General features: G+C 39.5%; 2 protein-coding genes across 2 annotated transcripts in view; one reads left to right on the forward strand and one right to left on the reverse strand.

Annotated features, from left to right (window-relative positions):
* The window catches only part of LOC137274272 (large ribosomal subunit protein eL31-like), a 329,417-nt gene that overhangs the window by 316,803 nt on the left and 221 nt on the right, over positions 1-12,393 (reverse strand). The window lies entirely within an intron of this gene.
* Positions 3,493-10,862, forward strand: LOC137271993 (uncharacterized). Its single transcript, XM_067804370.1, has 5 exons — positions 3,493-3,498; positions 3,948-4,094; positions 5,717-5,883; positions 5,974-6,125; positions 10,354-10,862. Exons 1-5 carry the CDS (start codon positions 3,493-3,495, stop codon positions 10,860-10,862), a joined length of 981 nt encoding a protein of 326 aa, XP_067660471.1.

Raw genomic sequence — 12,393 nt, forward strand, 5'->3', positions numbered from 1 at the left:
AAGCCTAATTTGAAAGATAGAATTCCTGTGATACCATTTACATCGTCCTATTTTAGGTTACTTTTTCTTTTCTTATTCAGTAAATGGCTGCCAGGTACATAAGATGTCAATAATAAACTATGTTAGGCACTGACTACCTTCATGAAGTGAAGATTATTACATTACGTCTGCCATCGATACTTTGGAATTGGACATACGTGCATGTATATACTGCTAGGCACTGTCTCCCCTTCAACTGTTATCCACAGTTATTACATTCCGACAACTCAATGTACGTTTGTAAGTGAATATGCTTGAACGATTTTCGATTTGATAGAAAGTAGTTCCCTGCATGTAAATTATAGATGTTCAAGACAACAGACACTATCTGGCATTCACTGCATACACAGTCGCATCGAGCCATCATATATTATTGAACGTTTGCAACAGCGTGCACACAGAAGAGTCTGTAAAATATGCTTGAATCTACATATATGAGAAAAGGAGTTCACATCATGACTACATCAGAAATGTTCGTCGGCTCGGTAATTTAAACGTGCAGTTATTTTCATGCATTCCTTCATAATACATCACAAAAATAATGGATTACTATGATGCTTAAGATGACCAACATACACCTGTTTGAGTTTTCTTCATAAATACACTGTAGAATCTTCTTTCCTGACTCAACTCAGTTCGTGAATAACCCGTTTTCACATTGTTAATAATTTGAAAATAGTCAACGTGTGTTAACACCATTTTAATCTGGCATTTTGTATTGCAGTCCCGCGATGCATGTCAGCAATCCATTATGGAGATACAGTATAAGATGAACTCCTTACAACAGCCTACATTTGCGTGCACGTACATCAGCACATGATAATTACCCAATAGCAACTAACTCGCGTCTCGAACATTCTCCGCGATTAAGCAAGATGCCAAAATCACCGAACAGTGAAAGAGTGTGTTGATCACCGAATTGTATTTAACAAGCACAAAAGGTGTAATGAATGAAAAAAAGGTCCAAACATTATCTATAAGACCACCAAGGTCTTATTGAGATAATGCAAAACATCGCTAAGCTAAATGTCTATGACTGATCATAATAATTTTGTATGCAATAACACACTCACTTCGACTTGTACATTCGATCAACCCGTCTTACCCAAAGCCCAATTCCAAATGACTCTCCTCACACCTTCATCCTCATGTCATCATCCCAAGCATGAACCCAACACCATTACCCACACCGCATTCTAAAATCTTCATCCCAGCACCTAGTCCGCAGAGTATCGTCAATTATGCCGTTCACCGCATATACTCTTCACATCTGCATCCAAACACCTCGTACTATCACCTTCTTAAGGTAAAATACTTTGTCACTGTTTTGAGTCAAGGTAACCTTTTAGCAAAGTATATGTATGTCCAAATGATTCTATTCCTTGAGACTAGGTGTTTGTTTAAGTGTGTTTGCTCAATAGAAATTTTCAAGGGACATGTTTTAGGCGTAGACCCTCAGTACTAAAAACGTCCTCAGTAGCCAAGTCCGTGTTTTTCGCTCCAGAGAACGTTAAATTGTCTGTGCTAATTGGGCTCTTAATCTACGTCTTTGATAAATCTATAAGTCTTTAATGACATTTAATTGATGATGAATCAGATGTAGCTATAAACCTTTTCCATGTTTTCTAGTATTACTCATTTGATGATACTTTGTTTTCGGGAGTGTAGCTCCGTGACACATGTGTTTTTACGGGCACCTCCAGTGAATCAGGATACGCACTCTGATATATAATCATTTGCGTCATGTTTCTTCATTTTCAATCATTAGGAAAATAATGTCTTTCTGCTAAGAGAAACACACCGAGAATCCTACACAATGAAAGACTGATTACCATAAATTGAAAGCATGGGTCAAGTCATAGTTAATGTAAAACAGATTTGTAGATAGGTTCGTTCATGTCGCACTACAGTAATAGGCGGGATACTTGTTACTAATTCTACATGCTTTGTTGCACAGTAAAACTCAATAGCAGAATACCGAACTGCCCTTTAATAACGAGATAGATTTGTGCGTGTAAAGATTTATCAAACAGATTAATATTCATTAAACACACCCAAATACCGTCACATGATAAACCAGAACAACACTTCACAACCATTTGAGACCAGAGGAGTGGATTTCATAAATACCCATGGAGAATAACTGAACAGATGAATCGTGGAATATAATGTCACATGACTTACTTGTACCTCTGACCCGATATAGACACGTGTAACAATGAGTGAAATGTAAATAATACAAAAGAATCAGCAAATCAATGTCATAAGATCAACATTTTACCATAATCAGGTTTACCATCGCCTAAGATCATTTGCTTTAGTCAACAATTTGGTCAATTTCAAATATTGTCAAAATGCTATTTCATGTTTTATAAATAGTGCTCTTTAGCACAATTAAGTCTTAGCTCAGTTCTAAACATGAAATTATTGTAATCCCCAAATCTCTTTTCAAGCACCAATAGTTTAACGGATCAATCCAAAAACTATTATACTTACTTTGGGCTCAGACAACGATTCATCATATTGTATACTAAGCAATACAAACATAATATACAGTTAACATATATCTTTAATAATCGAAGCATTTGTTAGTCATGGAAGTAAAAATCATTATCCACCCACCTTTAGATAAAGGCCGTTCATGTTCATTATAGCGCTGGCGAAAACATTTAACTGAAGTATTAACAAAAGAGACATGAATACTACGCATGGCCCTGAGGCAATATGAATAGATAATTAGACTGTGATGAGATAATGACGTTTTACAACTGTATCCCTTGAAAGCGTGACCCTTCATTTACGACTGAGATCCCGGCGTCTGTGGATATTTTGCATATTTATAATCCCCAAACCTTTCATCTCACGACTTTTTTCAAACACAAACAGTGCTATTAATCTGTGATGCGAAAAAAAGCCCCCTCCGTTTCAATCTTTTAACGAATTTCGTTCCTGCATTAAAAGGCAATTCAAACACATCATATTACTATATGAACCTTTTATTCCGAAGTATGTGTTTGAGGAATGAACCATGACGTTTTTGATGGTTACTTGCTTGACAACAACATTAAAATAATGAATAAAGTTGATACTGTATATCCTATAATTATCAAAATTCTTCTGAATTCATCATGGAAGAAGATAACATGCAAGCAGCCAGGTGTTCTTTATTGCGATCGTGTTATACATCTAATAAAATAGACTACTAACCCTGAGGCTATATGAATAGATAAGTACGCTGCGATGAGGTATGCCTTGCAATGGTCTCGAGGACCTCGTGGCCCATTCATGAAAGTTTACGATCGAAATCCCGGGGAGGATGCATAATGTCTTGAACTGATAGTCAAATTTTACAGTCTCCGGTGTTCCTTTATAAGGACCGGGCCTCCCGTTTCTATCATCAGTAGCATCTGCGTCCTCCTCTGGTCATCAACTGTCCCCACAGCTGCCGTAAGCATGAAGGTAACACATTGTCTGGTAACACATGACTAAACCATAACAATATTTTATGTTTGATGGAATATCAACCCTTGCTATTAATCTTATTCAAAGTAGGTTACTGTTCACAAATATACAAGTTTAAATATACCGACTTTAACGCAAACATTGTAATGAATTAAACATTCCGAGCCTAGATTTTCGAATCTCTGTTAGCGCTAAAGTAGTCGTGTCTTAATTTTGATGTGTGGCACTTACACCTGTCCTAGTGCTAAAGACAGCTTCCAAAATAATGGTCCTAGTGAACGTACATGTAAACAAATAGTTTGATCTTTTTAATTCTTGTTGAATAGAAAGAACTGAGAATGTGTTTGGATTCTCAGTGACTCATAGTCCAGTCAACTCTTTGACCAAGCGATCCTACATGTTTGCTGATTAACATTGTCTCACTTGGTCTGTGCAATTTTCCTCAGGTCGTCATCGCCACTTTGTCCGTGCTGGTCTGTTCCACCTTTGGTCAACTACCTCTCCGTGGTCATTCTCTCGTGGGTGGCCCTCTAGGTCTTGGTTTCAACAAAGGAGGCGTTATTGGCAACATCGGTGTTGGTGGAAAGGGATATGCAACATATGTCATATTTGGGATTTCACTTTCTTAGTAAAGTACAAATTCTAGTACTTTTTTCGGCTGAGTCCCATCCGGGATTCGAACCCGCACCCTCAGAGTCAGGCACCTAATCGCCAGCACACAAAGTCAGCCGCCTAGCCCACTCAGCCACCGCGACTTCCACAAAAATGAAAGTCGGACAACTGGTAGTCTAGACTGCGTACTTTGTGTACCCCTCTGATGAGTGTAAATTGGCACGGCTCCCACGGCCGAAAGCTATGATTACACGATGCCATTTAGAAAGTGGTCAAATGCAACATATGTCATATTTGGGATTTCACTTTCTTAGTAAAGTACAAATTCTAGTACTTTTTTCGGCTGAGTCCCATCCGGGATTCGAACCCGCACCCTCAGAGTCAGGCACCTAATCGCCAGCACACAAAGTCAGCCGCCTAGCCCACTCAGCCACCGCGACTTCCACAAAAATGAAAGTCGGACAACTGGTAGTCTAGACTGCGTACTTTGTGTACCCCTCTGATGAGTGTAAATTGGCACGGCTCCCACGGCCGAAAGCTATGATTACACGATGCCATTTAGAAAGTGGTCAAATGCAACATATGTCATATTTGGGATTTCACTTTCTTAGTAAAGTACAAATTCTAGTACTTTTTTCGGCTGAGTCCCATCCGGGATTCGAACCCGCACCCTCAGAGTCAGGCACCTAATCGCCAGCACACAAAGTCAGCCGCCTAGCCCACTCAGCCACCGCGACTTCCACAAAAATGAAAGTCGGACAACTGGTAGTCTAGACTGCGTACTTTGTGTACCCCTCTGATGAGTGTAAATTGGCACGGCTCCCACGGCCGAAAGCTATGATTACACGATGCCATTTAGAAAGTGGTCAAATGCAACATATGTCATATTTGGGATTTCACTTTCTTAGTAAAGTACAAATTCTAGTACTTTTTTCGGCTGAGTCCCAAAGTGAAATCCCAAATATGACATATGTTGCATTTGACCACTTTCTAAATGGCATCGTGTAATCATAGCTTTCGGCCGTGGGAGCCGTGCCAATTTACACTCATCAGAGGGGTACACAAAGTACGCAGTCTAGACTACCAGTTGTCCGACTTTCATTTTTGTGGAAGTCGCGGTGGCTGAGTGGGCTAGGCGGCTGACTTTGTGTGCTGGCGATTAGGTGCCTGACTCTGAGGGTGCGGGTTCGAATCCCGGATGGGACTCAGCCGAAAAAAGTACTAGAATTTGTACTTTACTAAGAAAGTGAAATCCCAAATATGACATATGTTGCATTTGACCACTTTCTAAATGGCATCGTGTAATCATAGCTTTCGGCCGTGGGAGCCGTGCCAATTTACACTCATCAGAGGGGTACACAAAGTACGCAGTCTAGACTACCAGTTGTCCGACTTTCATTTTTGTGGAAGTCGCGGTGGCTGAGTGGGCTAGGCGGCTGACTTTGTGTGCTGGCGATTAGGTGCCTGACTCTGAGGGTGCGGGTTCGAATCCCGGATGGGACTCAGCCGAAAAAAGTACTAGAATTTGTACTTTACTAAGAAAGTGAAATCCCAAATATGACATATGTTGCATTTGACCACTTTCTAAATGGCATCGTGAAAGGGATATGACTACGGCTACAACCCCAAAGGCTACAACAACTACGGCTACGGTAAAGGTGTTGCTGGTCCCTTCGTCGCCGGACACGGAGCTGGTCTTGTTGGACATGGTCCTTTCGTCGGTCATGCTGGCACACTGGCAGGGCATGGACCGTTTGCTGTAGGACATGGACCCTTTGCTGTAGGAAACGGAGCCTTTGTTGCCGGAAAGGGACACGGCTATGGCCACAACTCCTACAACGGACTTGGCAATGGAGTTGTTGTTGTAGGAAATGGCCTTCTTGGACATACTGGACACGGCCTCCCTGGACCCCTTGCAGTTGGAAACGGTGTTGTTGGTCACGGGTATGGCTATGGCTACAATCCCTACAACAACAACTACGGCTACGGCAAGAACGTCGGACATGGAGTTGGTCTTGTTGGAAATGGAGTCCATGGAATCACCGGACATGGCGTCGATGGACATGGTCTCGTCGGACCTTTCGTTACCGGACACAGTGTAGCTGGTCTTGGTGTCAGCTATTTCGGAAATGGAGTTGGTCTTGGAAAGGTCGGATTCGGCGGTGTTGCCACTGGCCATTACTACTAAAGACATTTGATAGTAGTTTCTGATGTACGAGTGAATGGATGTGTCTTTGGATCTGTCATGGATGTGTTTTATACTGGCTGATTTCCTTCTTAAAATGCGATTGTCTTTCTTAAAATGTGATTTTCTAAAATAAAGAATACACGTTTCAGTCCGTCTTATGGTTTTCCTTGCCTTCATTTTGTTTGTGTATTTATCATGTCCATATCTGACATTTATTGTGAGCACGACGTGTAAAGATTCCAGCAAAATAGTATTCCTAAAACAACGAATTCATGTGTTATGAAGCCTAATTTGAAAGATGATACCATTTACATCGTCCTATTTTAGGTTACTTTTTCTTTTCTTATTCAGTAAATGGCTGCCAGGTACATAAGATGTCAATAATAAACTATGTTAGGCACTGACTACCTTCATGAAGTGAAGATTATTACATTACGTCTGCCATCGATACTTTGGAATTGGACATACGTGCATGTATATACTGCTAGGCACTGTCTCCCCTTCAACTGTTATCCACAGTTATTACATTCCGACAACTCAATGTACGTTTGTAAGTGAATATGCTTGAACGACTTTCGATTTGATAGAAAGTAGTTCCCTGCATGTAAATTATAGATGTTCAAGACAACAGACACTAACTGGCATTCACTGCATACACAGTCGCATCGAGCCATCATATATTATTGAACGTTTGCAACAGCGTGCACACAGAAGAGCCTGTAAAATATGATTGAATCTACATATATGAGAAAAGGAGTTCACATCATGACTACATCAGAAATGTTCGTCGGCTCGATAATTTAAACGTGCAGTTATTTTCATGCATTCCTTCATAATACATCACAAAAATAATGGATTACTATGATGCTTAAGATGACCAACATACACCTGTTTGAGTTTTCTTCATAAATACACTGTAGAATCTTCTTTCCTGACTCAACTCAGTTCGTGAATAACCCGTTTTCACATTGTTAATAATTTGAAAATAGTCAACGTGTGTTAACACCATTTTAATCTGGCATTTTGTATTGCAGTCCCGCGATACATGTCAGCAATCCATTATGGAGATACAGTATACGACGAACTCCTTACAACAGCCTACATTTGCGTGCACGTACATCAGCACATGATAATTACCCAATAGCAACTAACTCGCGTCTCGAACATTCTCCGCGATTAAGCAAGATGCCAAAATCACCGAACAGTGAAAGAGTGTGTTGATCACCGAATTATATTTAACAAGCACAAAAGGTGTAATGAATGAAAAAAAAGTCCAAACATTATCTATAAGACCACCAAGGTCTTATTGAGATAATGCAAAACATCGCTAAGTTAAATGTCTATGACTGATCATAATAATTTTGTATGTAATAACACACTCACTTCGACTTGTACATTCGATCAACCCGTCTTTCCCAAAGCCCAATCCCAAATCGCTCTCCTCACACCTTCATCCTTATGTCATCATCCCAAGCATGAACCCAACACCATTACCCCACACCGCATTCTAAAATCTTCATCCTAGCACCTAGTCCGCAGTGCATCGTCCCTTATGCCGTTAATCGCGTATACTCTTCACATCTGCATCCAAACACCTCGTACTATCACCTTCTTAAGGTAAAATACTTTGTCACTGTTATGAGTCAAGGTAACCTTTTAGCAAAGTATATGTATGTCCAAATGATTCTATTCCTTGAGACTAGGTGTTTGCTTAAGTGTGTTTTCTCAATAGAAACTTTCAAAGGACATATTTTAGGCGTAGACCCTCAGTACTAAAAACGCCCTAAGTAGCCAAGTCCGTGTTTTTCGCTCCAGAGAACGTTAAATTGTCTGTGTTAATTGGGATCTTAATCTATGTCTTTGATAAATCTATAAGTCTTTAATGACATTTAATTGATGATGATGTAGCTATAAACCTTTTCCATGTTTTCTAGTATTACTCATTTGATGATACTTTGTTTTCGGGAGTGTAGCTCCGTGACACATGTGTTTTTACGGGCACCTCCAGTGAATCAGAATACGCACTCTGATATATAATCATTTTCGTCATGTGTCTTCATTTTGAATTATTAAGAAAAAAACTGTGTTTCTGCTAAGAGAAATACACCGAGAATCCTACACAATGAAAGACTGATTACCATAAATTTAAAACATGGGTCAAGTCATAGTTAATGTAAAACAGATATGTAGATAGGTTCGTTCATGTCGCACTACAGTAACAGGCGGGATACTTGTTACTAATTTTATATGCTTTGTTGCACAGTGAATCTCAATAGCGGAATACCGAACTGTCCTTTAAGAACGTGATACATTTGTCTATGTAAAGATTTATCAAACAGATTAATATTCATTTAACACACCCAAATACCGTCACATGATAAATTTAACCAGAACAACACTTCACAACCATCTGAGATCAGAGGAGTGGATTTCATAAACACCCATGGAGACTAAATGAACAGATGAATCGTGGAATATTATGTCAGATGACTTACTTGTACCTGTGACTCGATTCGGTATAGACATATATAAAATGAGTGAAATGTGAATAATACAAAAGAGTTACTAAGCAAGTCAATGTCTTAAGATCAACATTTTACCATAATTAGGTTTACCATCGCCTAAGATCATTTGGTCAATTTGAAATTTGGTCAAAACGGTATATCATGTTTTATAAATAGTGCTCTTTAGCACAAATAAGTCTTAGTGCAGTTCTAAACATGAAATTATTCATTTGTAATCCCAAAATCTCTTTTCAAGCACCAATAGTTTAACGGATCAATCCAAAAACTATTATACTTACTTTGCGCTCAGACAACGATCCATCATATTGTATACTAAGCAATACAAACATAATATACAAATGAAATATATCCTTAATCATCGAAGCATTTGTTACTCATGGAAGATAAGAACAATACCGATCCACCTTTAGATGACAGTTCATGTTCATTATAGCGGTGGCGAAAACATTCAACTGAAGTATTAACAAAAGAGACATGAATACTATGCATGGCCCTGAGGCAATATGAATAGATAATTAGACTGTGATGAGATAATGACGTTTTACAACAGTATCCCTTGAAAGCGTGACCCTTCATTTACGATTGAGATCCCGGGGTCTGTTGATATTTTGCATATTCTCATCAAACATTATTATCTGTTTACCAGTAGGAGAAGTTCCTTTATAAGGACCGGGATTCGTGTTTCTAGCATCAGAATCCTCATCCTCTGGTGGTCATCGACTTTCTCAACAGCCGCAAGAATGAAGGTGACATATTTCATGGCTACGCATTACTTTATCACGCCGCAGTCTTATATTTGATGAAAGATCAGCCATCCTTCTTTACTGAGTAATTTATGTCGTTTGTGTTTCACTGATATTTATCTTTACTTATCTGTAAGATGTCTTGCATTGTTGCTCAAATTCATCTTCTCTACCTTCAATAAAACATGGGAAAGTGTTAATAACTTAACATTCCAGAAATAGGTTCATCAAACAACCAAACGTGCAAAGTTAATTCACGCTTTAACGTTTCTCATTTTATTCCTATTTAAACAATAGTCATAAGTGTTAGAATGTGTCGTGGCAATAATAACGACGTACAGAATCAGCATACATAGTGTAAAATCCATTCATCTTGTCTCCGTATTTAGTTTAAACAAGAACGGTGAGGACTCAGTAAGTTCACCTGTGAACTTAAAGGCAGACATTGATCTTTTCTTAATAGGATGTGTTTGGAATCTCGATGTCACTTCTCTCAGTTCTCCCTTTGACAATGTGAATATACATGCTGATTAGTTTCTTTGGAGCATAACATTGTCTCATTTGATCTATACGTTTTTTCCACAGGTCTTAATCGCTGCCTTGTCTGTGCTGGTATGTTCCGCCTTTGCTCAGGTACCTCTCCTTGGAAACTCTCTCGTGGGTGGGCCACTCGGTCTTGGTTTCAACAAAGGAGGCGTTATTGGCAACGTTGGTGTTAGTGGAAAGGGGTATGGCTATGGCTACAACCCCAAAGGCTACAACAACAACTACGGCTACGGTAAAGGTGTTGCTGGTCCCTTCATCGCCGGACACGGAACTGGTCTTGTTGGACATGGGCCTTTCGTCGGACATGCTGGTACATTTGGAGGACATGGACCCTTTGCTGTAGGAAGCGGAGCCTTTGTTGCCGGAAAGGGACACGGCTATGGGTACAACTCCTACAACGGAATTGGCAATGGAGTGGGTCTTGTAGGAAATGGCCTTCTTGGACATACTGGACACGGTCTTGCTGGACCTCTTGCAGTTGGAAACGATGTTGTTGGTCACGGGTATGGCTACGGCTACAATCCCTACAACAACAACTACGGCTACGGCAAGAACGTCGCACATGGAGTTGGTCTTGTTGGAAATGGAGTCCATGGAATCACCGGACATGGCGTCGATGGACATGGTCTCGTCGGACCTTTCGTTTCCAGACACGGTGTTACTGGTCTTGGTGTCAGCCATTTGGGAAATAAAGTTGGCTTTGGAAAGGTCGGATTCGGCGGAGCTGCCATTGACCATTACTACTAAAGACATTTGATAGTAATTTCTGATTTAAAACTGATATCCGTGGAATTAATGCATGAATGTGTTTTATACTACCTGGCTTCTTTTTTTACAATGTCATTTTCTAAAATAAACAATACATAATACATATTTTTTTGTGTCTCTATCATCTCTATATCTGTGATATATTGTGAGCACGACCTGATGTTTAAAATGCCTGTCAAGAAAACATACAGTCTACCTTTGAGTTGGCTGTCTTCGTGTATATACAGTAGAGCCTTCCTTTTTGATCCAACTCAATTCATGAATAATCAGTTTTCACATTGTTAATAATTTGAAAGCACTTCACTGACGAATTTAACATCATCTATTATCTGGCATTTAGCATCACAACTCCATAAACGTTAACAATCCAACATTTATATGCAGGATATGATGAACTCTCCTAACAACAGCCTACATTTACATTACGTCCATTAGCACCAGATAATTATTTTAATTCCAACCAACTCGCGTTTCGAACGTTCTCCGATTTACCACGACACAAATAATCAGTGACCTGTAAATATATATGCTGGTCACTGACGTATCTACCTAGTAAACTAAAAATTTGTCCAAACGTTACCTATCTCTACCCTAATGTATTATTACTAAAAAGGAAAACCTCTCTACACAAAAGAAAGCAAATTAGGTTCAAAACAATGCTAAATGCTCCTTGCCGGGTTGTAACAACTTAATGTGATATAACCTAGAAACATACTATAATTACATCTATTTGTACATTCCATCCACTTGCAATGGTTCTCCCGAAGACGTAATCCTTTGACTGTCAACTCCAAATCATTCTCCTCCTTGCACCTTTATGTCTATGTTGTTATCCTTGCTAAGTCGTAAGACACCTTCATCACCAAACAATGAACCCAACACCATCAACCCCAACCGCATTGTAACATCTTCATACCAACACCTAACCCTCACAGTATCATCCCTTGTGCCGTCAACCACATAGAGATTACTAAACGAGAGTCTGTCAGATATCATTTATCTTAACGTATTTATCTATAACTTATTTCGCTCGTTAAATACGTTTAGAAACAACTCGTAAAATTAATGGTATCCAACAGACACGACTGCAGTTGTATGTTTCTTACACACCATCAACTCGCACCATTTTATAGTCAAATAGATTCAAAGTTCATATTTTCTCGGCGCAGCTGCGCAATAATACACAACACAACGTTAATAAATGAGTGACGTCACTTGGCTTCCTAATCAGTACTCATCCCCGAGGTGACCTCCACAGAAAAGTTTCTGCCACATCATCGTGAAAAATTGAGCTGATTACATCCTGCATATTATGAAGACATGAACTTTTCATGTGTCGGAGGAATATCCTAAACAAAGGCAGTTCCTGTATATGTTCAATTAAAAGAACGTGTGTCGCCATTTGCACTCATGAACCCCCGCAAACGTCCCATGTGGTACATGGTTTCAACGAGAATGTCCCTTGGTGTATTTGATATGGTTCTGACTGTCATGAGTGATTTTGTTAACA

The sequence above is a fragment of the Haliotis asinina genome, chromosome 2 (genome assembly GCF_037392515.1).
Source record: "Haliotis asinina isolate JCU_RB_2024 chromosome 2, JCU_Hal_asi_v2, whole genome shotgun sequence".
Lineage (NCBI taxonomy): Eukaryota > Metazoa > Mollusca > Gastropoda > Lepetellida > Haliotidae > Haliotis > Haliotis asinina.

Bases quoted from the DNA above. Each gene is read 5' to 3' on its own strand.
- LOC137271993 (XM_067804370.1), top strand. The intron at 4,095-5,716 runs GCAACATATGTC...GCATCGTGAAAG, and splicing joins GTGTTGGTGGAAAGGGATAT to GGATATGACTACGGCTACAA. The intron at 5,884-5,973 runs ACCCTTTGCTGT...CAATGGAGTTGT, and splicing joins CCGTTTGCTGTAGGACATGG to TGTTGTAGGAAATGGCCTTC.